Source organism: Girardinichthys multiradiatus, chromosome 14 (assembly GCF_021462225.1).
Source record: "Girardinichthys multiradiatus isolate DD_20200921_A chromosome 14, DD_fGirMul_XY1, whole genome shotgun sequence".
Taxonomy (NCBI): domain Eukaryota; kingdom Metazoa; phylum Chordata; class Actinopteri; order Cyprinodontiformes; family Goodeidae; genus Girardinichthys; species Girardinichthys multiradiatus.
In genome coordinates, this window is record NC_061807.1 from 41,684,354 (window position 1) to 41,709,737 (window position 25,384).

Consider the following 25,384-nt stretch of genomic DNA (forward strand, 5'->3'; position numbering starts at 1 on the left):
CAGTGCACGAGCCTGATCAAGTGCTGTAGGCGTTTATACTTGATGCTGACATTGCTGCAGTTGGTGCCCTAATACAGGGGACAGTATGCTCAAAAACCAGTGGACATGTAGTAAAAGAGAGAAGAAACACTCAACTCCACACTAAAAAATCGCTGCGTGGATCGACAAAATTATTTCTTACATTATGGTTCTGTTTCTTGCAAAGTTTCAGATTCATAGAGTAAAACAATAAAGAGGAAACCACTTTTTGACCTCTTTGTAAAGGATCTAAAACTGTACCTAGATACAATTTCAGACTCTTAACAATAAAAATGCTATAAAAACTCGGTTAATGCATACAATCTAACTTTGTAACTCACATTTATGTTTCTCTTACTATTTTTGTTTGTTGTTTTCTTTTCTGTTACCCTCTTCCTTCTGTTCATGAAGAAGTGATTTATTGTTGAGTGTAATGTTTGCACCTTAAGTGTATAGCAAAGCTACGAAGCTTCAGAGGTGCACAACCAGGCGCCGCAACACCACGTCGGACCCTCGCGCAGGGTCGGTATGGTGCGATTTTGTCACTGTTGGCACGCGCACCCTCGCACTCCATTTAATGTGTCAAGAATTAACCTAGCTTAAATGAGTCACAGCTGCGAAGCCTGCCGCTGCTGGTCTCACCCTACAAGGGGAGAAGAAGAATAACAGCAAACAACTTGCACACAGTTGTGTGGATATGACAACTTCTTCCTGTAATGTTGACTTTCAGCACCCAAATCTCATTTATTCGCTCCCTAACACATCCTGGGCTGCTTTATTAAACTATAAATGGATGTGTTTCAGTCTGGATTTAAAGCACTTCATAGCACAGAATCAGCCATGCTGAGGGTTTAGCATGACATTCTCCTGGCATGTGACTCTGGTGACTATGTGACCCTTGTCCTGCTAGACCAAAATGCTAATTTCAATACTTTGGATCATAACATTTTATTATCATGCTTACAGCACCAAGTAGGCATTGGTGGCACTGTTCTGGAGTGGCTTAGGTCCTATTTTTCAGACAATATATTCCATGAAGGTTGAAGGGTTTGAATCATCTTCCGTTCCTCTATCATGTGGGGGTCCCCCCGAGCTAAATTTTAGGGCCTTTGCTCTTTACTTTGTACCTCCCTTCCCTGGGATCTATTTTTAAAAATACGGCATGTCCATTCATTGGTATGCTGATGATTGCCAAATTTTAGTGCCTTTAAGGCGAGGTGATGCTTGGTCCATCAAACCTAATTTATCCTGTCTCGAGGATATTAAAGCTTTGATGGCCTTACATTTCCTTACTTTCAATGAACAAAAGACTGAGGTACTTCTCTTTGGGCCTAGTGGAGCATGTCAGAAAGCTCCTGTTAATTTAAACCGCCTATACATATCAGAAAATTAGGATTAAAGACGTGAAAAAAGACAAATGTGACACAAAATAAGCACATTTCAATGTAAAATTTTGCAAGTCCAAAGTCACCCTGAAATGACGTCTAGAAGGAAGTCTTCAGTCATTCACTGTGTGAGCGTCAATGATAAACTATTCAGGTAGAAGCCAAGTTGAGTTAAAAACAGTGTTAATATGGTGAAACGGTGCATTGCTGGTGGTGGCAGCAATACTACGACAGCAAAGGTTAGTCTGCACTGCTTTCCTGAAGCAAAGAGGATCAGAGCTTTGTAAGGATTATGATTATTGATTAATTAATATTCATTAAAATTATAATTAAAAGTCATAATTCAGAAAAATTATTTTCTCAACCAAAAATCATTGCTTACGAATAGAAGTCAGAGATGTCATCTGGTGTTGTAATTATGGGGTCAAAGCACTAAATAAGTACAATTAGTTAATTATCATTGATAATTGATAATTATTAAGCAAACCACGCTAAATGTCACTGTTTAATCAGCTGCTTCACCAAACGGTGGGGGAACTTTGACCTTATTTTGACAGATAAATCACACATGCACAAAATAAACACAAACGCTTCTCTTTATATATGTGAACATTTATTGACCATATAGCCCTGATATAATTAAAATTCTGGTCCAAAAACCTTCACCTTACTAACAAGTACTATTCTACACAAGGAATAAAAATGACTACCTAAGAATAATAATAAAATAAAATATATGTGCATTGAGTGTCTATGAAGATCAAACCGGCAGTTAAATGGACAAAATGTGCGATTTGGGTTAACTTGGAAAGTGAAGCCCTCCCCCAGCTCTCCCCCAGACCACAGTTGCTTTGTATGGAAACCTTTCAGTCCAACATCTAACTCCTGGTTGATTTAGGATCAGCCGGACAAAAACATGAACATGCACCTTGCACAGCAAATGAAACACAGCTTGGCATAAAACACTTCAATGAGTATTGTATGCAACAAGTTGATACCTTGGATTAACTACTGGTGATTCTAAATCACCTTAATCTATGATATCCTGCCCAGACTGTCAGGATGTGAGATTTTGGACTTTGTTTGTGGTTTGGTGTTTTGTTTTACTAGATGCTCTTGTTTGAAGTTTTGTATTCTTGTTCATCACTTTTTGTGTTCTGACAATTCTGGTTTCCTTTTGCCTCCCTGTCTGTTCTCCTCTCATCATTAGTTTTCCTCTTTTAGTTGTTAATTACTCAGTTTTTGTTTCCTTTACATTCATGGTCCCTCTTAGCTCTGTTTCTTCTGTTTATCTTTATTCTCCAGTTCCTCCTTTAACAGGTTAGCTTCAGTTACTGTTTACTTTTATTCTAGTCATCATTTCTCCTGTTTCATTCTCAGTTTATTCTTTCAGTGTTTGCTTTTGTAGTCAGGGTTTCTTTACGGTCCCCTTTTTCTTAGGCCTTAGGTTCTGTTGTTTTTCCTGTTCCTTCCAGATTCCTCTGTTTCGTCTATCTTCTGGTTATTCTAGATTTCTTATGTTTTGGTTATTTTACCGTAGTCTCCTGTTCTGCTTGGGTTTGTGTTTCTCCTTATTGGTTAATCTGTTCCACCTGTCCCTTCGGCCTCCCTGTCTCCTTGCCGCACCTGTTCTGTGTTTTTTGATTATCTGTCCTTTGTTCTCCTCTCACATCCTGCTGTATATAAATTGGTCTGTGCTCTTTGTTCCCTGCTGGTTCCTTGTTGTTGTTCATCTTCACTCTGTTCCGCCCGCTCGCCAGACCAGGACTCTGTTTTATGTTTGCTTCGTTCCTGCAAGGAGTACACATGTAAGTTTTGGATTAATCATGTTTGTACCTGCAGTGCGTTCATTTTTGCTCTTTTGGAATCCTTAAAATAAAGTTTGAAGACTGTTTTTGAAAAACCGCATCCAGAACCTTGTCTGCATATTGGTTCACACCAAAACCGCACCATGACATTAGGAACCAGCCAGATGGACCACGTGGACAAAGGTGTGATTACTCTGTGGGAGTACCTGAGACAGGAAGCGGAGAAGAGCTCTCGTCAGGCTGCAGAGAGGAGTAAGCAGCGGTCACCGCATCCAGAACCTTGTCTGCATATTGGTTCACACCAAACCGCACCATGACACAGACCTCCACTTACACTTATTCAATTAAACATAAAAAAATAACAAAATTACTTTGACGTTGATTTCTTCTCTCCAACGTTTTGAGGATGGGTCAGGTCTAAATAAACGGGGGGGAACCACAGTGACATGTCTCCATGATCAACTCAAAAACGGTAAAATTCTCATCTGTTCAAAACAGGGGAAAAATGGAACCGTTGCAGTCATCTCTGTGGGTTTTCACTTGCACCGGAATGTCGGCGTGGTCTTCGATTGGTATATGAATCTTCTGACCTTCTAAACAGACAGAATTCCAGCTTTCAAGCTCTTCCGGGAATGGCTGTGAGGAGGAAAAAAGTAACTTGCCTGCGAGTTTCTGTCGCTTCAGATATGCGCCTCTGTTGCATTGTCCCATGAAACAAGATGGAAATTATGGTTTAAACGTTTGTTTCTTCAGCTTTTAAAGCTCTGACGTCAGCTTCGTCATGTTGAACTGAGCAGCCCAGTCGGTCTATCCGACCAAAATGGATGACTCCAACAGCTGCCTGGATCAGAGCTGGAAAACTGACGAAGGACAGATGGCCTGGTCCCACCAAGCACAGCCAGTTGTAATCGGAGGACTTCTTGGCAAACTGCTTCGAACAAGAAACCTCTGAAATTACAAGAGAAATGTTGGAGTTCAGGATATCTACCAGACTAAGGAGAATGTTGAAGCAATTGCTATAGCCACGGTGTTCAGAACATGTGAGAAAAGATGGGAAAAGATTGACAAAGAAAAGGTTGTTGTTGCTGTTCCTAAACAGATCAGGGCTCAGCAGGTGAGACCACTTCATTGTTTCAAAAGTACATTTAGATATCGGCAGTTTGTCAGCACCTGCCATTTTAGTTTTGTTTACTCTTGCTGTTAGGTGTTTTTGCTTCCTTTTGGTTTAGTAGTGATTATTTATTTCTTCTGTTATCCTGGTGTTTGGTTATAGTTCTGTCTGTATGTCTGCCTCTTTAGTTCTAGTGGTTCATTTTCCCCCTTGGCCTTAGATTTCCCTTTGTTATTATTTACTTGTTTGTTTCCCTTAATATTAGTTGTTCTTTCCCAGCATTGCTTATAGTGTAGTTCCTCTCCTGTCCCTGCATTCCCTCTGCCCACTCGTCATAGTAACCATTCATTCCCTCAGTTTCCACAGCCGGTTCTAGACCTATACCTACTATTCCTCTGATCACCTTAACCTTCCTCTCATTGGTCCATTCTCCTCTCACTGCTTGTATACCTGGTTGTGTTCATTATTCCTCTCTGGTTCCTCATGTCTCATTCCTGTGAAATCCCTGATGTCTCCTGATTCCAGATCTATGTTAATGTAAGTCCGTCTGTGGTCTTTATTAAAGAAAGAAGATTGAATCACACAATGCTGCTTCTGAGTATTTGTCTTCATTTTGGTCCAAAGCTACCTGTGACAGTTATTGTTAAAATTTAATAATCCAAAATTATTATATTTATTATTAATAATCCAAAATTATCATTATTATTGAAACAAGTTAAATTACAGGCAAATATGATATATTTAAATAAATGTTGCTTTAAAGATTCTAATATAAAAAAGACACAACAGATAGTGTCTTCAGATCTTTCATCCCTTGTTGCTGCTGCTACTGCTCCATGCTGCTCAATTAGCCTCCTGTTGTTTCACTCAGTGCCATATTTACTGTAACTCTGGATTTATACTGTCTGCTCCGGTTTGGTTCACCGAGTAGCCCAGAGGAGCTCCAAAAACCATGTGCAATAAAAACCAGTGATAAATGCGGTAGCAAATCCAAAAAAACTCACTGTGTGGAAGTTAAACTGCTTAATGTTTCGGTTTATGCGTCCAGATATTTTAATGTGTTTTATTCCCTGAGTTTATTTGTTGCTTAATTTGTGCGTTTAATGTTTAATTCCCCCCGGTTATTTCTTTGTGTAAGCCTTGCTTGAACATGCTTTTTTATATCCAGTTTTCACAGACTTGGAATGCATTCTGATTCCATATTTTGATAAAAGTTTGGGTATGCTATTGGAATTCACATTTAAGTTCATCTATGCATTCCCACGGAAACCTTTCCAATGATAAATCAAAATTTCTGTATATATAAATAAAATGGGCTGCAGTTGGTAGCACTGTTGCCTTTCAGCAAGAAGGTCCTGGGTTCGATTCCCGGCCGGGGGTCTGTCTGCATGGAGTTTGCATATTCTCCCCGTGCATGCGTGGGTTCTCACCGGGTACTCCGGCTTCCTCCCACAGTCCAAAGACATGCCTGTTAGGTTAATTGGTCACTCTAAATTGCCCTTAGGTGTATGAATGAGTGTGTGCATGGTTGTTTGTGTGTTGCCCTGCGATGGACTGGCGACCTGTCCGGGGTGTACCCTGCCTCTCGCCCATAGACTGCTGGAGATAGGCACCAGCTCCCCCGCGACCCACTATGGAATAAGCGGTAGAAAATGACTGACTGTTTAATTCCTCGGTTTATAATACCTTAGTTAACCTAGTAACTAATCTATTGTTAACTTATGCTAGTATATACACATATATGCATAATATATGTGTGCATTTATTAATATAGTGAGATCTAGTCCGTCTAGTGAATTATTTTGAAAATCTGGATGTTGTGGTTCTGTTTCCTGTTGGTTTGGTATGATTCTGTCGGGGTTGGAGTTCTCTGTTTTTTTTTTATTGTTTGTGTTTGGTTTTCTAGAGGGCATTGGAGAGCAGGAGCATTGAGACACAGTGTGCTCCATTCACCGGTGATGAGGCTCCTGGAGTATTTAAGCAGGAGGCAGCCAGCATGTCAGCGCTCAAGTGTTAGCCTTCAGTGGTACTATCCAAGGCGACCTTTGAGCAGCTTCTCATATTGCTTGCTTTGACTTTGTTAACCTATTTTGTCTTTTCAGTATATCATGTTGGTTACTACCTGGATGTTACCCAGGCTGGCCACCAATGGATTTTGCTCATGAGACCTCGTTCCAAGTTTCTCACGGATGGATCTACAAACTGGTGTCTCGCTAACGCTGTGCTGCTGGATTTCTTCCTGCTGATCTTTTCCTGGGTTCGACCTCCGATCCTGCCTCCACAAAACCTGTCCACCCTCGACCGCTCCACTCGTGCCCACCATACAATCCTCCAAACACCATTTACGTCCAAGGGACTAAGTATCTTGGCAGAATTCACCTCCGTAGTCCCACGCCGTTTCCTCCGGCCCGACTCCCTCTCCTCCTGGCGGTTTGTCAACAACCAACTAGTAAGAAACAGAACACCATTAGTTTCCCATCTTAGTTGCCGTCGTAACTTACTTATGCTTTCTTCCTTACAGCTTTGCCTACTGTGCCAAGACCGTACTTACTTCTGTGCTTTCAATAAATCTGTAAAACACTTCCTGGTTTCATTTGAGCGTTTACTGCATGTGGGTCAGAACTATCCGTAAAACGATGACAGATTCATGCATATTGACATATGCCGTGTTCAGGCATCCAACAAAAATAGACGTCCACAGGCCGCAGCACTTGTGCTCTGCCATCTGATGAAAGCTGACTTTGTTCTTCTGATTCTGCTGCGTCTCTCTCTGATAATGACTGAAATATATCTAAAGAAATATCAGATTCTTTGCTGCTGTCTGTGTTGGTGGTTGTTGTGGCAGCAGTCAGTTTACCTGCAGGGGTTCCTCTCTGACATCATAAAAGAGTGCAACAAAATCACAAAGGAGTAGTCTGCAAATGGCTTTTTAGTGAAATTTATGACCATATATCTCAACAACCAATCATTTCAGTGACATAAATTTACTTTTTAAAATATTGTATCAGTGTTTCTTTTACATAAATGTAATTCGATTTATCATGAAAATTTGATGTAATAAGTCCTCTTGTTTGTTTTTTAGGATTTTACACAGTCTAGCTCTGCCTTATTTAACCAAGCTTCTCCACCACTACACTCCCGCTCGGTCACTTCGTTCCACTGACCAGCTGCTTCTGGTCATTCCCAGTTCCAAGCGGAAGCTTAGAGGGGATAGAGCCTAGGGGCCACTGGGTTATGGAATGCTTAACCTTTGCACATTCAACATCCCCCTTCACTTACTCATTGGCCTTCAACCAAACAGAGACTTGATTTTACCCAACTTTTATAGGTATTGATTTTATTTGTTTCATTGTTTGGTTTTACTATATTTTGGATTGAGTTTTTAAGTTATTTATATTTTTGTTATATTCAGGTCAGCCCTTTTACTCATAAAGAAAAACCAGACAACCCAGAACCATGACACAAATGAGTTATTCAGTCAAGCTCTGCCTTTAATTTTGCATAGTTAGGCAAAAATATTTATTCCAAAATATTGTTGTGCTATATTTTCATATTGAGAGATATATTTAATTTTTTTGCTTCAGAGATTACAGAGTCTAACCCTTGATGCAATGATGAGGTGCAGCCTTTATGTGCACCATAGAAAACTGCAATATTAAGCAGCATCTTATTGGTGCCTCGGAAAAATGCCCAGTAAGGCAATGGTATTAGGACAAAATAGAAAGGTGTGAGAGGAGCTCTGACATTATTGAACAGCACAAACTGCACACACATGGAATGAATTCACACAATTTCTTAAAATAAAAGGTTTTATTAACAAAAATAAATCAACTCAAAGTCAAACATATTTCAATCAACAAACTCTTTACTATTGTTGAAGCACCCCCTCCGAGAGGTCTTCGGCGTGTTCGTTTATTCACCGTAAGCTGAAAGAATTCACACATATTGAAATAATACACTCAGACTCCGTTATATTGAAATTAAAAGTACCTGGACCAGGGAAGCTGTGATATGACCACACACCGAGACGACTTCGGAGCTTCTCACTGGGCACATGGCTTTTATTAAAACACACATGAAAATGGGCAGCGCCCTGTTTACAGTTTTTTTTCTCACATGTAGTCACTACACACATTTTCCAGCCTACCATATTAGGACATGTTCCTGTCTCACAGCTGCATTCCGTATCTACTGATATAAGCAGGGAGTAACACTTATCACCAATTTTCACACACTTCTGCAGTTTTCAGTAATTTTCCACTTCACCTCTTCTGTGAGAAATACTTCTGCAGACCACACAATACACATTGTCTTTATACTAACAATGACGATATGGGGCTGCATGTCAGGCACATAACCAGCAGACATGGCATCATTACTTACGGTGGCCAGGGGGTGCAAAACACTTTTACAATTACCGAAACAAATTTACATTTCAGAAAACAAATTTACATTTCAGAAAACACTTTTACATTTCAGAAAATCAACCGGAAAGGGAATGTACCATCCCCGAGGCTGACCCGGAAGTCAGCCTCATGGGCTGCACCCATCGAAGGCCGTAATTGTAGGCCGTTTACGTTACAGCGCGGCGACGAAGGCTGTCCCAATTCATGAATCATGACTCCCTCAAATGCTGCCGACAAATGTGTCCTTGTTTTGCCCGATTTGAAGGATGCGTTGTGAGTATCCTTCGCGGCCCATCATTTCCCATCATTCATTGCGGGTCGAAGCGGATTGGTCAAGCAGGGGAAGCCATGGCGGACCATAGCAACAAAAGCTGTGAGTAAATTGTGGAAAATTACACTTTCTGTGACACAAATTAACTTCTATAATGTTTTTAGTGCGGGAATATAACTATGTAGACGTGAAATATCTGCGTGATTTATCAAGACATCGCTTAATTTCAAATGTGCTCCGACGTGTTCGGAGTTTTCCGTTCCCGGCGTAGTAACCGGCTCGTCTCGCCAGTCCTACCGGCGGTGAGGTGAGCTAGCCCGGTAGAGATCTGACCGGATTATCGGCACTAAGCTCCCGCTGGCAGTCATCACAGTGAACGTTTAACACAAGTGATTTCTAACAGTTTATGTTATTATTTTAATTGTTACTGAAAATCGATTTAACATTTCAGGTGATATTAAGGTTAACCAGAATAAATGGACAGTTTTATGTAATCCAACTGTATCGCTGGAGAGTGTGATTGAGAATAAATAAGCTTTTCAATATGAATTTTTAATGAAGAAATGTGCTATATGTTTTAAAAGTTTATTTATAATTCAGTTAGCATTATAATTTCTGATTCCAGGTACAATCCAGAGACGATCATGTTCAGGTAAAAAAGATGTTTGATTTAACTAGCCAATAAACAAAGAGATAGCAACTTTATGGCTAATGTATGTTGACATATTTTATATATTATATATATATATATATAAAAACAACAACTTTAAATTTTAAGATAGATGGGAATTATAAAGTATTTGATCCCCTCTGGCTTTCCTTAGATAATTATATAATAATGCAGTGTTTTTGGTGTATTGGTATCTTCTTGCTTTGATCACTTAAAATATCCAGAAGCATGCCTTAAAAATAATGTTTTTCCATTTCCATTCTTCCCTTTTCTAGACCAGACCCCTTTACTGCAGGATCAACCTGAGTGTCCCAGTCCTGAAACGCTTCTTCAACCAGGAGGACACCAGGCCTGATTTTCGGCTGAGCAGGGAGTCTCTGGCAGTGCTACTTAATCTTTTGCACCAGGATAGGCAACATGGATGGGTGCTACTATTGAGACCTTGGTTTTTCTTTTCTGGCTGGCAAGTGGCACATCCTACAGAGTGGTCTGCAGAGTGTTTGGGATGCCTCGCTCTACTGTCCATCGCATCGTCCACAGAGTTACAGAGGAGATCGTGGCTATTCGTCACCAGGTCATCTACCTTCTAAAGACCCCTGAGGACTTAAGGCAGTGTCCCGTGAGTTTGCAGGGCTGCCACGCCACAGAGTTTTTCTTAAAGCTGTGGGTGCAATTGACGGCTGCCATATCCACTTCAGGTGTCCAAGCAGCCCTGATGGTCAGTGCTACAGGAACAGGAAACTCTTCCCTTCCATAATCCTGCAAGCAGTTTCTGAGAGCCATTTTATTGACATGTATGTGGGCTGGCCTGGGTCAGTGCATGACTCTAGGGTGCTCCGCCACAGCCCACTGTACAGTTTATCCTCCTCCAGGGCATTTTATCCTTGCTGATGGAGGGTACCCATGCCTCCAACATCCACTCCCCCTCATCACTCCCTACAAGAGGACAAGACAAGATGTGGGAGCCCAGCGCTTTAACAGCCATCATTCCTAAAACATGCTCTATAATAGAGCGTGTTTTTGGAATGATGAAGACCAGATTCAGGGCCATCTTCCTGCAAGCGCTGGAGGTGCATGACACCTTTGTACCTCACGTAAGTCTTGACCTAGATCCATTTTATATATACATTATACATAATGGCCTGGTGTCCTCCTGGTTGAAGAAACGTTTCAGGACTGGGACACTCAGGTTGATCCTGCAGTAAAGGGGTCTGGTCTAGAAAAGGGAAGAATGGAAATGGAAAAACATTATTTTTAAGGCATGCTTCTGGATATTTTAAGTGATCAAAGCAAGAAGATACCAATACACCAAAAACACTGCATTATTATATAATTATCTAAGGAAAGCCAGAGGGGATCAAATACTTTATAATTCCCATCTATCTTAAAATTTAAAGTTGTTGTTTATATATATATATATATATATAAAATATGTCGACATACATTAGCCATAAAGTTGCTGTCTCTTTGTTTATTGGCTAGTTAAATCAAACATCTTTTTTACCTGAACATGATTGTCTCTGGATTGTACCTGGAATCAGAAATTATAATGCTAACTGAATTATAAATAAACTTTTAAAACATATAGCACATTTCTTCATTAAAAATTCATATTGAAAAGCTTATTTATTCTCAATCACACTCTCCAGCGATACAGTTGGATTACATAAAACTTACCATTTATTCTGGTTAACCTTAATATCACCTGAAATGTTAAATCGATTTTCAGTAGCAATTAAAATAATAACATAAACTGTTAGAAATCACTTGTGTTAAACGTTCACTGTGATGACTGCCAGCGGGAGCTTAGTGCCGATAATCCGGTCAGATCTCTACCGGGCTAGCTCACCTCACCGCCGGAGCACATTTGAAATTAAGCGATGTCTTGATAAATCAAGCGGATATTTCACGTCTACATAGTTATATTCCCGCACTAAAAACATTGTAGAACTTAATTTGTATCACAGAAAGTGTAATATTCCACAATTTACTCACAGCTTTTGTTGCTATGGTCCGCCATGGCTTCCCCTGCTTGACTAATCCGCTTCGACCCGCAATGAATGATGGGAAATGATGGGCCGCGAAGGATACTCACAACGCATCCTTCAAATCGGGCAAAATAAGGACACATTTGTCGGCAGCATTTGCACGGAATGATTCATGAATTGGGACAGCCTTCGTTGCCGCGCTGTAACGTAATAGGCCAACAAATACGGCCTTTGAAGGATGCAGCCCTGAGGCTGACTTCCGGGTCAGCCTCGGCGTTGGTACATTCCCATCCAAATGTAAGTGAATCTCAGTAAAGAAGTGAAAAGTTTGAAAGAGCTTGTTTTAGACATTTGCATAGAAATATTTTCTTCAAATTAAGACAAATGTGAAATTAAAAAAGGCTTTATTTTTGCTCTGATATTAAGCAAGATATTTTTTTTTAGGTACAAAGGAGCAGACGGGCCAGTTTATTAAACTCAGGGGTGAGAACCACCACCTTTTTACTGGAGCTAAAAACTCAGCCACCGTGGCTTGGAGGTACAATAACAACATTCTTTGCTGTCGGTTTCTGTCCAGTTTCAATAACTCCTATCTTTCTAACTTTCATAAATATCCATCCAGTGATTAACATACTTCTTTCGGTTTAGGACAATTCTGGAGAAGATGGACCAACAGGGGAAGGTCACCCCCTTTGCAGGACAAAACAATGTGGGACAATTTGAAAAAAAAGAAAATAATTTAGGTTATGTTCAGAAGTTCTCATGTCACACACAAATAAAAAATATTTCTAAAAATCTTGTTGGTTTCTCTGTTTAGTCAACTCTTTTTTTTTTATTCCATCTAACTTTAGGATTGTAAGTATCCAGGGTCAGGAGAAGGAGTCAGTGAAAAGCCCACTGCTGCTATTGGCCCTGGTTTGTCTTTATGGATGAGGTGTTGGGACAGAGGTCTTCCACAACACCTCCTGTCCTAATTGCCTCCATCCCTGAGGACACTCCAGGGCCAAGCGGAGCATTGGTCAACCAGATGGAGAAGGAAGACAGTGAGCCAGCAGGAAGGGGTCAGAAAAGAAAGAGGGACAGAGATGATGGAATTGATCAGGGAGGACGTGAGGGTACAGAGAGAAGCAGAGGAGAAGAGGACACAGAGAATGGACAGACTGTTTTCCAAAGAATGGCACCAAAATAAGATGCTACATAAGAAATATTAAGTTTTGTTCAGATTGTTTCTTAAAGTAGGACAGGTCCAGGGTGTACCCTGCCTCTCGCCCATAGACTGCTGGAGATAGGCACCAGCTCCCCCGCGACCCACTATGGAATAAGCGGTAGAAAATGACTGACTGACTGACTGTTTCTTAAAGTTTTAAGGTGTTCTAATAAATTTCAAAATTGTTTTTGTCACTAGTTATTTCCATTTGATCTAACAATACATCAACTTCATTTAAAGTTATAAACAGAATTTATTATGAAAAATACAAACAGCACTTTAAACAGAATGGCGGAAGAAAAAATTCAAACAGATCAAGATTACAAGACAAAAGGCATAAAATAAAACTATGTACAAGTATTTACAATGGCGACAGCAGGATCACCCTGAGTGACCAGTTCCTGGAAAAACCTCTTCAACAGAATGACTTCCAGGTCAGCCTCGGGGTTGGTACATTCCCTTTCCGGTTGGTTTTCTGAAATGTAAAAGTGTTTTCTGAAATGTAAATTTGTTTTCTGAAATGTAAAAGTGTTTTCTGAAATGTAAAAGTGTTTTCTGAAATGTAAATTTGTTTTCTGAAATGTAAAAGTGTTTTCTGAAATGTAAATTTGTTTTCTGAAATGTAAAAGTGTTTTCTGAAATGTAAATTAGTTTTTTGAAATGTAAATTTGTTTTCTGAAATGTAAATTTGTTTTCTCAAATGTAAAAGTGTTTTCTGAGATGTAAGTGTTTTCTGAAATGTAAAAGTGTTTTCTGAAATGTAAATTTGTTTTCTGAAATGTAAAAGTGTTTTCTGAAATGTAAATTTGTTTTCTGAAATGTAAAAGCGTTTTCTGAAATGTAAATTTGTTTTCTGAAATGTAAAAGTGTTTTCTGAAATGTAAAAGTGTTTTCTGAAATGTAAATTTGTTTTCTGAAATGTAAATTTGTTTCGCATCTTGTTAAATTGTTTTCTGAAATATAAATTTGTTTTCTGAAATGTAAAAGTGTTTTCTGAAATGTAAATTTGTTTCGCATCTTGTTAAATTGTTTTCTGAAATGTAAAAGTGTTTTCTGAGATGTAAATTTGTTTTCTGAAATGTAAATTTGTTTTCTGAAATGTAAAAGTGTTTTCTGAAATGTAAATTTGTTTTCTGAAATGTAAAAGTGTTTTCTGAAATGTAAATTTGTTTTCTGAAATGTAAAAGTGTTTTCTGAAATGTAAATTTGTTTTCTGAAATGTAAAAGTGTTTTCTGAAATGTAAAAGTGTTTTCTGAAATGTAAATTTGTTTCGCATCTTGTTAAATTGTTTTCTGAAATGTAAAAGTGTTTTCTGAAATGTAAATTTGTTTTCTGAAATGTAAATTTGTTTTCTGAAATGTAAAAGTGTTTTCTGAAATGTAAATTTGTTTTCTGAAATGTAAAAGTGTTTTCTGAAATGTAAATTTGTTTTCTGAAATGTAAATTTGTTTTCTGAAATGTAAATTTGTTTTCTGAAATGTAAAAGTGTTTTCTGAAATGTAAATTTGTTTTCTGAAATGTAAAAGTGTTTTCTGAAATGTAAAAGTGTTTTTTGAAATGTAAATTTGTTTCGCATCTTGTTAAATTGTTTTCTGAAATGTACATTTGTTTTCTGTCAGTCAGTCAGTCATTTTCTACCGCTTATTCCATAGTGGGTCGCGGGGGAGCTGGTGCCTATCTCCAGCAGTCTAAGGGCGAGAGGCAGGTTACACCCTGAAATGTAAAATAGTTTTGGTACTTGTAAAAATGTTTTGCACCCCCCAGCCACCGTAATTACTTCTACAAAATAATGAATAACATAACATTAATTTAAACAAAAAGTAGATTTTTTCATGAGGAAGTCATTTTTAGGATAATACACTGCAACACATCAAAGAGACATGTCAATTCAATGAAAGTCAACCTGTGCTTGTAACTTCTTTGATTTTAGGAGGCAAAAAAAAAAAATGAAGAAATAAATAACTTGGTGAGATTAGCAATGCACGTGCAGCATTGTCTCAGAGATGAATATGCTGTGCACTTTATGAAAGACTGCATGATCTCACCTCAGCTATAGCTACACCCCCCTAAAATATTTCCCTTAATGTGTGATAAGAATATTACAAGTACCATGAACATACTTACTGTTTGCTCAGTACATTGGTTCTACATACAGTTTAAATTGGATGCCCTTTTAAGCCCTTCTTATTTTCAGTCCCAAAAGGGGAGGCTGATACAAACACATCAAGTCATCCTTTTGGTACAATGAATCGATGAATCAAAAGTATTAAGTTTTGTTTTTAAAAATGTTCTGTAAGGAGCATGAAGTGTCACTATATTAGCTTCGACTCTTTCATTCTTTGTAAAAGTTCAAATGTTGAAAAGATGTCATGCTGTCTCTCTATCTACAATTATAATATAATTTATTCTTGATCACTTTTTAATTTGTGCAAGCAAATTAAATGATATATAATTTTTGTGGTCCTCAATAACTTCACTGTATTTCTTAATGTTTCCCTCCTGTAGCTTGAGTAGATGTTATATTAGTTCTAAGGATTTAACTTTGCTAAATACAGGGAAGCCTCTGGAAAAAATGTATCTTGTTTAAATGGGTAATTTGTATTTGTAGATTTTACATGTGGGAATAATTTTTTCTGTTAAAAACAAAGGAAATTCAGATCATTTGTTCCAACCCCCCAACCAAACCTCCTCTGAAACCTGCGCAGCACTAAAATGAGAGTAATCTTCATCATAACAGAGTCATTAATCCTTATATAATTACATGGCTAGAAGCATTGTACTGGTTATAAGTTAATGGAAATATAAACAATAAAGACAAAGAATGCAGTTTTGTGGGTCACCCACCTGCCCTTCTCTATGCAATGATGCTGTCACATTCATATTTCTGTTATTTTTATTAAATCTGCCACAAACAAAACTTGTAAATCTAACCTTTCAAAAATATAAGCAAAAACGAAAATATAAGCAAAAACAAGGTCAAGCCAGCAGATACTGAAGCATTTCCTCCATTGTGACATAATTTTATCTTGTGGCAGCATACACTGCTGTTGTCTCCAGCTCTCTCTCTGCCACAGGTCTTCTGTTGCTTTGAGCTTTGGGACGAAAACTTGGAGCAGCATAATTCAGTTTGTCAGAGTTTTGATTCTGTAAATGGAAACAGTTCAACCAATCAAATGTATGGAAAGACAAATGCTTAAACTTATGTGAAAATTTAAAAGTTCTTCGAGTGGTCGGTTAACAGTAGGTAACTTTTGTCAAAGTTCCCTGGCCGATAAGCGGGCCAACAGCATGTGGTGGGGAGCAGTGGAATTTAAATATACAATTTTCTAATTGCAAGATGACTACTATGCCCACTGAGCACACCTAGTTATATTTTATGATAATTACCAATTACAGATTTGAGCTTAAAATTCATGTACCTCATTCTGCAGTTGATTCGATGTGTAAACTGGAGCTAAATCACAGGAACAGCATCATGTTGGTTATACATTTATGGATTTAACATTTGTGAATTCCTGCATGTTTGACACAAGTAACAGTGTGTTAATACCTCTTTGCAAAGCCAATATTTTTGCAGCCAGACAGATGATGAGCAATACAAGAGAAAGGGTTACAGCACCCATGATGACAGCTGGCACGTTTGTTACTTCATCAAACACATCTACTCAGAAGATAAACACATATAGGTTTAGATAATACGATATTAGAACTCGTCTATTGTAAAATATGACTCATTTTTATATCTTCTGGTTGTTAACTTTTTCATTTGACAGATAAGACTTAAAAACATTACCTTTAACTTGTAAATATGTTGCACCGAATATTCCTGGATTTCCATCTATGTATGTTCCACAAAAATACAGTCCAGCATCAGAAAGAGCCACTGTTTTGATGTTCAAAAAAAGGTCTGTGATGTTAGAATTTATAGTAAATCGGCCAAGTTGAACTTTGTTAGAGCTTAAACCGTTCCTTTCAGGACTCTTCATAGATAAGATGAGACTGGCGTTTGGTCCGTGAGCCAGTTTGAACCAGTGGAGAAAAGTAGGGAAACTGCTCAGATTAGAGCACCGCAGTGTTGCTTTTTCACCAGGCTGAACCATCACAGTGCGAAACTGACAAACTGATGTAGAGATCCAACCTAAAACAAGAAATTCAGAAAATGTATATTCAAAAAGATAAAAAATAATGCCCATAAGTGATCCTATTAATGACCGAACAGACTGAACGCTAGAAGTTGTATAAACATAAATAACATATAGGTGTACTTACTGAACATACAGAGCAAAGCACCTATCAAGATGAAGTTCATCCTTAAGTGAAAAGTAAGACTACATCAGTGCAGTGATTGAATCTGAACTGTGCTCCAGTCACTGTGATATTACAGTAAGGAGGTGGGCTGTTTTTGCATAGTTAAGTTGTTGACACTGACGATGAAAAGGTTTTAAAGGAAAAGGTACAAATATGTAGGCAGTGAACTGAAACAATATCTGGTTTAATGTCATAAAAACAAGTGGCAAACTATTTTAAAAATAAATGAGTTGATGAAAGATGTAATAGCTTGTACAGTCGTATTCAATAATTTAGATTATTATTGAAAAGTTGTTTTTTTTCCAGGAACCTAATTCACTAAGTGAAGTACATTATATAGATTAATTACATACAGACTGATGTTTTCAAGGATTCTTTTCTGTTAATTGTGATCATTTTGCTCATGCTGTCATATCATGTGGTTTGTGTACAGGCTGCATGCAGGCTGTGTTTGTGTGTTCTTTCTGTGCACGGTGTGACTGGCAGTTGCTGCTGCACAGGTGTTGCTCATCTGAGAGCAATCAGCTGGGCTACTTATGGAGTGGAAACCCAAAGGGAGGCATCAGCTTGTTTTTCTCACTTGGTGTGGTAACAGCTAGACCTCTGCTTCTCTGCAGTCTTGCTTCCAAGCAGTTTTTCTGATCTCCTTGTTTTTCTCCCCCTGCCTTGCAGTTCACCGTTCGCTGAAGGAAGGCGTGGAACCTTTCTAGTCTCCTTTTTCACTCGTGTCATGTTCAGAGGAGTTTGAGAACTCCAGCCTCGACACCTCAGCCCTGAGCTTCCTCTCTGCTTCCAACTCCAAGCCCACCTTCTCAGGAGTCACCTGAGAACCACCCGTCAACCTGCCTGTCCATCTTCCAACGTTAAAACTCTCCAACCATAGTGGAGTTTCCTGGAAGAGAAGGAACACTTCATCTTCCAAAAACTGTTCACAGCCTGTCAGCCTCAAGCCACCGTGGAGAAGGACTTATTTTCCCCCGGTCTTGCCAAGAATCTAACCCCTGTAAATCAGCATCTAAAGAACACATTCACAGTTTCTTCGTTTTCACCCAGAGTGTTTACCAGCTTCTGTCTTTCTCCTTCAGAGAGACCCCACGTTTGTCCACCAGCTCCAGCCCTGGTTCCAGTCCAACCTTTATCCTTGTTTCTAAATAAACTGTTAAAGCGCTGTCTTTGTCCTTGTGGTTGTGTATCTCGGAGTCTAAGAAAACCCCATTATGATACTTACAGAAAATAAAAACCTGACATTTAAGGTTAGAATATTACAGTAAAATAAAATATTTAACCCAGAAATGTGGGCCTATTGAAAACTGAGTTTAATACCTGTTTTAGAGGTTATTTCCAAAAGGTTCTGTTTAATCTCAGAAACGAGCCTCATCAGAACGCGTATTGTAATTTACTAAATATGACTGTATAGTTTACAGATTTATCTTTGTAAATTAAAATATCTTTAAAAAGACTATAACTATAGACTATAACTATACAAGCTGTTTTACATATTAGACTAAAAGGTTTACCTCTAATGGTAAAAATAATGTTAGTTCCTAGGTTTCCAACCTGCCTATAGAGATGAGACATGGGCTGAAAAATGGCCTAAGATGGCTTGGTTAATGTCCCTTTAATATTAGCTTTTAAAAGGTTTGATGAGGGACAGCTCTGAGTAAACGGTGGAACCCATATGGGTCCCAGATGTTTGTAATTTAATCTGATTTTCTGAATACCCATATGAGACCCAGGTGTGTCCTACAAAAGTGCCTGAGCCAAAGTGGTTTTGCAGATTGGAGGTTTACTTAGTCAACATAAGTTGTTCTAATACAAGAAGTCCACTAAGAGCCCAGGTCCACTTTGAACCCATCCAGCATGAACAATATGTGTGACAGAATTGTAGGAGAGTAAGAGGCTGAAGACTTCCCTCTCCAGACACCTCTTCCAGCTCCTCTAGGGGAAGCCCAAAGCGTTCCCAGGCAAGCCAAGAAATATAGTCCCTTTAACGTGTCATGGGCCGTCCCCTGAGTCTCCTCCCTATGGGACATGCCTGGAACACCTCCAGAGGCAGGCGTCCAGGGGGCATTCAAAACAGATGCCTGAGCCACCTCAACTGTCTCCTTTAAATGTGAAGGAGCAACAGCTCTACTCCAAGCTCCTCCCGGATGGACCAGCTCGTCACCCTATCTGAAAAGGAGTACCTGGCCACCCTGTGGAGAAAGCTCATTTCAGCCGCTTGTATCCGTATCGGTTGTATCGGTTCTGACCTATGGGCATGACCCAAAGATCATGCCCATAGGTGAGGACAGGAATGTACAGTACAGACCAAATGTTTGGACACACCTTCTCATTCAAAGAGTTGTCTTTATTTTCATGACTATGAATATTATAGCTTCACACTGAAGGCATCAAATCTATGAATTAACACATGTGAAATTATATACTGAACAAAAAAGTGTGAAACAACTGAAAATATGTCTTATATTCTAGGTTCTTCAAAGTAGCCACCTTTTCCTTTGATTACTGCTATGCACACTCTTGGCATTCTGTTGATGAGCTTCAAGAGGTCGTCACCTGAAATGGTTTTAACTTCACAGGTGTGTCCTGTCAGGTTTAATAAGTGGGATTTCAAGCCTTATAAATGGGGTTGGGACCATCAGTTGTGTTGTGCAGGAGGTGGATACAGAACACAGCTGATAGTCCTACTGAATAGACTGTTAGCTGAAAAAAGCAGCTAAGTAAAGAAAAACGAGTAGCCATCATTACTTTAAGAAATGAAGGTCAGTCAGTCCGAACAATTGGGAAAACTTTGAAAGTTTCCCCAAGTGCAGTCGCAAAAACCATCAAGCGCTACAAAGAAACTGGCTCACATGAGGACCGCCCCAGGAAAGGAAGACCAAGAGTCACTTCTGCCGCGGATGATAAGTTAATCCGAGTCACCAGCCTCAGAAATCGCAGGTTAACAGCAGCTCAGATTAGAGAACAGGTCAATGCCACACAGAGTTCTAGCAGCAGACACATCTCTAGAACAACTGTTAAGAGGAGACTGTGTGAATCAGGTCTTCATGGTAAAATAGCTGCTAGGAAACCACTGTTGAGGACAGGCAACAAGCAGAAGAGACTTGTTTGGGCTGAAGAACACAATGAATGGACATTAGACCAGTGGAAATCTGTGCTTTGGTCTGATGAGTCCAAGTTTGAGATCTTTGGTTCCAACCACCGTGTCTTTGTGCGGTGCAGAAGAGGTGAACGGATGGACTCTACATGCCTGGTTCCCACCGTGAAGCATGGAGGAGGAGGTGTGATGGTGTGGGGGTGCTTTGCTGGTGACACTGTATGTATATATATATATATATATATATATATATATATATATATATATATCCTGTTCAAAAAAATAAGGGGAACACTTAAACAACACAATATAACTCCAAGCAATTCAAACTTCTGTGAAATCAAACAGTCCACTTAGGAAGCAACTCTGATTGACAATCAATTTCACATGCTGTTGTTCAAATGAAATAGACAACAGGGGGAAATCTTTGATGATTAGCAAGACACACTTAATAAAGGAGTGGTTCTGCAGGTGGGGACCACAGACCACTCCTCAGTACCTATGCTTTCTGGCTGATGTTTTGGTCACTTTTGTATGTTGGAGGTGCTTTCACACTCGTGGTAGCATGAGACGGACTCTACAACCCACACAAGTGGCTCAGGTAGTGCAGCTCATCCAGGATGGCACATCAATGCGAGCTGTGGTGAGAAGGTTTGCTGTGTCTGTCAGCGTAGTGTCCAGAGCCTGGAGGCGCTACCAGGAGACAGGTCAGTACACCAGGAGACGTGGAGGAGGCTGTAGGAGGGCAACAACCCAGCAGCAGGACCACTACGTCCACCTTTGTGCAAGGAGGAACAGGAGGAGCACTGCCAGAGCCCTGCAAGATGACCTCCAGCAGGCCACAAATGTGCATGTGTCTGCACAAACGGTTAGAAACCGACGGTGAGGGTTGTGCTCACAGCCCAACACTGTGCAGGATGCTTGGCACTTGCCAGAGAACACCAGGATTGGCAAATTCGCCACTGGCGCCCTTTGATTTTCACAGATGAAAGCAGCTTCACACTGAGCACGTGACAGACATGACAGAGGTTGGAGACACGATCTGGAGAGCGATCTGCTGCCTGCAACATCCTTCAGCATGACAGGTTTGGCAGTGGGTCAATAATGGTGTGGGGTGGCACTCCTTTGGAGGGCCGCATAGCCCTCCATGTGCACGCCAGAGGTATCCTGACTGCCATTAGGTACCAAGATGAGATCCTCAGACCCCTTATGAGACCATATGCTGGTGCGGTTGGCCCTGGGTTCCTCCTAATGCAGGACAATGCTGGACCTCATGTGGTTGGAGTGTGTCAGCAGTTCCTGCAAGATGAAGACATTGAAGCTATGGACTGGCCCGCCTGTTCCCCAGACCTGAATCCGATTGAGCACATCTGGGACATCATGTATCGCTCCATCCACAAACGTTGCACCGCAGACTGTCCAGGAGTTAGCAGATGCTTTACTCCAGGTCTGGGAGGAGATCCCTCAGGAGACCATCCAGCGTCTCATCAGGAGCATGCCCAGGCATTGTAGGGAGGTCATACAGACACGTGGAGGCCACACACAATACTGAGCCTCATTTTGACTTGTTTTAAGGACATTACATCAAAGTTGGATCAGCCTGTTATGTGTTTTTCCACTTTAATTTTGTGTGTGACTCCAAATCCAAGCCTCCATTGGTTAATAAATTTGATTTCCATTGATGATTTTTGTGTGATTTTGTTGTCAGCACATTCAACGTTGTACAGAACAAACTTTTCAATGAGAAAATTTCATTCATTCAGATCTAGGATGTGTTATTTGAGTGTTCCCTTTATTTATATATCAGGGTTCTTACACTTTACCCTCAGTAAAATTCATGCACTTTTCAAACATTTTCAAGTTGCACCTAGTTCTACTAATAATCTAATTCATAATGTTGGAGTCATCCATTTTGGTCGCATATTTTGACATGCGCAGCTCAACAGACATCGCAGCTCTGACGTCACCGGGATTATAAATCCGCCGAAAAATAGAGTTTCGGGGCCATTTCCAGCGTGTCTCACGGGACAACGCAACAGAGGCGCATATCTGGAGAGGCAAAAGCTTGCAGGTGAACTTTTGCTCCACAAGGCCATTCCTGGAAGAACTTGAAAGCTGGAAATCTGTCTGATACAAGAGGATCAGAAGATTTATTCGCTGATCGAAGACCACGCCGACACCCGGCCCAGGTGAAAACCCACAGAGGTTTTATCTCCAAGGAGATGAGTTTCCTCCTTGTTGATTCAGTCGACTAACGGTTCTTCATAATTTTCCCCTCTTGGACGGATGAGAAGTTACAGTTTTCTTTTTCTTGAGGTGATCACGGACGTGTGATTCCACCCCCCTCCCCTTCATTTTTAGGTGCATTTAGAGGACTGGGCAGGATAAGGCATAGTTAAGGAGATTTAGAATCACCAGTAGTTCATCCAATGTATCAACTTGTTGCATGCAATACTGATTGAAATGTTTTATGCTGAGCCGTGTTTTGATTTGGTGCGCAAGCGCTGCTGAATCGTGTGTGTTCATGTTTTGTCCGGCTGATCCCAAATCAGTCAGGAGTTAGAAGTTGGACTTTAAAAGTGTTTCATTCAAAGCAACTGCGGTCTGGGTCTCGCCCGACCACTCCTTTGTTCCAGTTTTTATTACTGGAGTTTTTCCACCGAGTTCCTGCCTCAGAGTTTTATGACTCTTTGTTCGAGATTTGGGGCGATCAGCTGGTAGTGCCTAAAGGGGCGTGGCTCCACCGTTTTATCAGCTGATTGCTGCAATCGAGACAACACCCAAGGAGGACTTTTCTTTCCATTTAACCCAAATTACACATTTTGTCCATAAAACCACTGGTTTGATCTTCATAGACACTAAATGCGCATAAATGTTTTTCTTTTATTATTATTGTTAGGTAGTCATTTTTATTCCCTTTGTGTAGAATAGTGCTTGTTAGTTAGGTGAAGGTTTCTGGACCAGAATAATGGCATATCAGAATTATTTGGTTTCAATAAATCTTCCTATATATAATTAAGAGAAGCGTTTGTGTTTATTTTGTGCAAGAGTGATTTATCTGTCAAAACAAGGTCGAAGTTCCCCCACCTTCGGTGAAGCGGTTGAATAAATAGTGACATTTTGTGATTTTGGTTAATAGTTTGTAATTATTAAAGAGCTTTGAGCCCATAATCACAACACCAGAGGACATCTCTAATTTCTATTTGTATGTAATGATTTTTGGTTAAGAAATAAAAAAAAAATTAATTATGATTTTAAATTATAATTCTTTATAAATATTAATTAATCAATAATCACAATTCTTATAATAATAAAAAGGAAGTCAAGAGAGTAACTATCCTGAAAATGCAATTTTAGCTTGCAGAACATACATAAAATGTTATATTCATTCCTGAAGAAAAAAAACAACATATTTTACAAATAAGAAAAACTATTTTAGTTGTAACTTCACAATCCTTCACAATAGATTTTTTAGAATGCTGAGCAAATTCTGATCTCAGAACCTGCATGAATAAAAATGATTAAAAAGTATGATGAAACAAAGAGTTTCAACCATTCCACCAAAAGATTAATGTTGAAAATTCGTTGAATCAAACATGCATGAAAAAATGGTTAAGAACACAGAATAATTTTTGCCTTTCAATTGTTCTAAAAAGCCAACCAATCTTTCTGACTGATTTTGTTTGCAGCAGGCATGTTACTAAGGCAAAGATAGAGCACCATGCCCTTGGAATTGTTTCGAACCGATGTAGATTCCTTATTTTTTTCTGTATAAGGAAAAAAGCATCATAAATTTGCAGAACAATGTTTAGATGTATTTTTTTACATTTTACCCAGGAACACGTATAACAGTCAGAGCAGCAAAGCCTTTCTTGAGTGTCGTATTAAGACAGAGCAGGTGAAGCAAGTCAAGCCTCAAGAACATGCCTAGTTACAGCTAATGACTAGCAAATGGGAGTAATTGTCATAGAGGAGTGTGATTTAGACTTTGAAGATGACAGAAACCATCAGGTTCTTTTGATGCCTAATGTCATATGGGTGTCAGTTCAAATTTTATATTGTGTCAAAAAATGTATTATGAGATTTATTTGAATGGGATTTATGGTAAGTTAATGTTGCTTCTACTTTTAAATTAAACTAAGTTTAAAGTTGTATTTAAACTTTAAATTTAAACTTTAAAAGTTTAAATACAACTACTGTTTAATCTTAAAGTTGTTTTAAATGCAAATAGTTTGTTGAAAACCCAAATCTGTTTTACACTGACCACAGTAATGTAAAGTTTTATGTAAAATATTTAATTGAGAGAACTGTTAACTCTAAAAATTGCTTTAAAAGAAAGTTTTCTACTCTGCTCTGTTTTAGTGTACATGTGTGCCAATCACATAGACTTTACTCAGTCTAAGCAATTGTGGGTTTATGACCCAGCCCCAAAAATACAATTAATTCATTCCAGACCCCCCGAAACACTGCCAAAATCATCCGTATTAAGACAATCAAAGACCTGAAATATTTCAGTTAGTGTGCAATGAATCTAAAATATATGAATGTTAAATTTTCATCATGACATTATGGAAAATAATTAACTTTATCACAATATGCTAATATTTTGAGAAGGACCTGTATATCACACCTGTTCTGCTTTCACATGCTTACTTTTAGACTCCGTTTATTTTTGTTTGTATGTTTGTTTTGTTCTTTGTTGTTTAGTTTTTTGTTTGTTTTATCGTGGAAACTGTGCATTTCTTTGCTGGCAAGTAAATAATAAAAATTTGTTTCAAATAAGTCAACTCAAAGTCAAACATATTTCAATCAACAAATTCTTTACTATGCTAAAACAAACCAACTAAACTACCAAGAATAATTAAAAAATAGGGAAGATTAATGGGCTATGTACAATATAAACAAGTTGATTAAAGATAATTGGAAATTATGACCAAAAGAGTGATGCAACATTACCATGCAATGTTTATGTTTGAGAACCAAGGATTATCTTGAAGGATCTGAAAATGAAGTTAAGTTAGTCTTGGAACCAACTTAGACAATAATCAGCAAACGTTTAGACAATCCTTCACAATGCAAGATCAGATAAAATATTATTTTAATAAAATAAT

General features: G+C 39.0%; 1 protein-coding gene across 1 annotated transcript; it reads left to right on the plus strand.

Moving 5' to 3' along the window:
• The first annotated feature begins 3,126 nt into the window (after window positions 1-3,126).
• LOC124880356 lies at window positions 3,127-7,543 on the plus strand. The gene is made up of 6 exons (XM_047385401.1): window positions 3,127-3,211; window positions 3,365-3,463; window positions 6,229-6,320; window positions 6,425-6,771; window positions 6,844-6,950; window positions 7,405-7,543. The coding sequence occupies exons 1-6, from the start codon at window positions 3,180-3,182 to the stop codon at window positions 7,541-7,543; spliced, it is 816 nt and encodes a 271-aa protein (XP_047241357.1). The 5' UTR covers window positions 3,127-3,179.
• The last annotated feature ends 17,841 nt before the right edge of the window (window positions 7,544-25,384 follow it).